This window comes from Rhagoletis pomonella, unplaced genomic scaffold (genome assembly GCF_013731165.1).
Source record: "Rhagoletis pomonella isolate Grant_MI unplaced genomic scaffold, Rhpom_1.0 Rhpom_scaffold_22208, whole genome shotgun sequence".
In the NCBI taxonomy this organism is placed as follows: Eukaryota; Metazoa; Arthropoda; class Insecta; order Diptera; family Tephritidae; genus Rhagoletis; species Rhagoletis pomonella.
This window is the reverse complement of record NW_023480718.1, coordinates 1-2,118: the sequence shown is the minus strand read 5'-3', so window position 1 is coordinate 2,118 and position 2,118 is coordinate 1. Positions and strand designations below refer to the sequence as shown.

The following is a 2,118-nucleotide window of genomic DNA, read 5'->3' as shown; positions in this document are numbered from 1 at the left end:
TTATTTAGTTATATGGTTTTCATTGTAGTATGAATTACATATCCATATTTATATGTATGCATTTTTGTAAAAAGATAAATAACAAAAAATAATAAACTGTCAAAACTTATAAAAAAGTCATGTCCCTTATTACGTGGCCGCCACTGTCTTTTAAATGTCATCTTACATTCAAAATCTTAAACTATTCAACACTTACCACATCTCGATAGATAACAGCACGCAAACGATTGACATCCATATCCTGCAGAAGCTTCTCAGGATCCTTGACTGGGGATAATTGACCTGTTATTGACTCAACAATATTCTGAAAATAAAAACAACGCTATGATACAAGGAAAAAATGAGGTAGGAGCGGACAATGATGCGGCAAAATGCCAAGAGGCCAGTCATTAAGAAAGGATATGTGAAGTATTTAACTGCAGCTGCTGCTGGATAGCATTTGATAGCAGTCATTGACAAAGGCATTCTAAAGTGCTACAAATGTACATGCATATATACATATCTCTGGCATTTTGACAAATAACTTAAATGACTTTAGAAATTTTATCTTTGGGTTAAAAAGTAATACGCTTGTCTTTACAAAAATTTTATATATTTATCAAGCTGCCATTAAACGGCCATTTTAAACTGCACCTTTGGCTATTTAGTAGTTGAAATATTGTTTGGAACGGCAATCAAATATTGCTTTAAAGAGAAAGTGACCTAACTCGAGATAAGTGGTTTTATCAAAAAACTTCATTCATATATGTATGCACATATATATGCAAAAGAGAGCCGTCGGCTTTGGCAGCACATATGTATATATGCACGTAAGCATATATACGATGGCGACATTGTAAATAAGGAAGGGACATTTTGGCAAGTTTTAGCTATTTTTCTTTATTTAATTTTTCTTTTATTATTTTACTATGAAAATGTAGTTTACTGTCTACAAAAGACATGTAAATCCAAATTTCAAAATTTGTCCAAAAATTAGCAAAATTTGACAAAGTTTCATCAAAATTTGGTGCTTTTTAATTAGATTTCTTAAAATCATTTGAAATAGTAATACAAAAATTAAAAGAATATGCCAAAGAATGCTAAAATGTCTCTTCCCTATTTATATTTTCGCCACTGTACGTGTTCATATGTATGCAAGTAGACGGCTAGAGGTAACTGCTAAAGTACTTACATTACATACTCGTGTCCATGTAAGCATTACCTTTGTACACACTACTAAATACATAGCGTACATGTATACATGTATGCATGTGTGCATGCGAGTAAGCATTTAGAAGTGAGTAAACCGCAGCAAAGTGCACTTTAAGTGTGGCACTTGAAGGCTATAAAGCCAAGACAAGAGCTGCAGAGCAATTGACTGCTGTTGTTGAAGCTAAGCTAAGATAGGCAAAGCAAGCACGTTACCACTACCACTACCACATGTAGTGCTGGCAAACTGTAGAAGAAGCTCTTTCATATGTACTACGTAGGTGCAGTCTCTTTCTTCATAATGTGCCGTTATATATTTTATTTCATAGTTTTGGTCTTTCCGTTTTTTTTTTTTGCCTGCCAACTGAAATATTCATTTCTTTACACTCACTCACCTTGGGTGATGCTTGTGCGCCACGTATAAGCGCCTGTAGATGCGCTGCACCGGGCACATCACGCGCCATTGCCCCGACATTGTAGCGTGTACGCTCCTTACACTCCAAACAATTGCGCACTGCACACGTGCACACCAGACGCAAACATTGACGCAATATACCGCCGCTGGACATATTCTTCTCCGCTTCGAGTTCGCCGAAATTCAACGAAGTAGCAAAGATTAGCACATCCGCCATATTGACGAGACGTTGCAGAAAGGAGACGGCCACCTCGAGTGGCATACCCTGAGTGGGCTCCAGCACATCCAGTTCAGACTGAAAATGAAAAAAAAGAAGGGAAAAATGTGCAAACTTTATATGAGAAGAATAACTAAAAAATTTAATATGAAGTTGCATACGCTTTGAAGAAAATCATGCAACTTTCAAGTAACTTTTTTAAACTAAACGCTATTAAATTTCCTCAACATTTTTTATTTTTTTCTTTTTCCATGTCCGTGTGGTTCACACTCACATTTGGCGATGTGGCGCTTGCCAA

At 36.1% G+C, this 2,118-nt stretch overlaps 1 protein-coding gene across 1 annotated transcript; it reads right to left on the bottom strand.

The window, feature by feature from the left end:
• Positions 1–196: 196 nt before the first annotated feature.
• Positions 197–1,898, bottom strand: LOC118732556 (neurobeachin-like; the record flags this gene model as incomplete). The annotated part of the gene is given in 2 exon segments (XM_036461686.1): positions 197–304; positions 1,584–1,898. Coding segments are annotated over 2 exon segments (423 nt in total), but the record flags the coding sequence as incomplete, so codon positions are not given.
• Between the last annotated feature and the right edge of the window lie 220 nt (positions 1,899–2,118).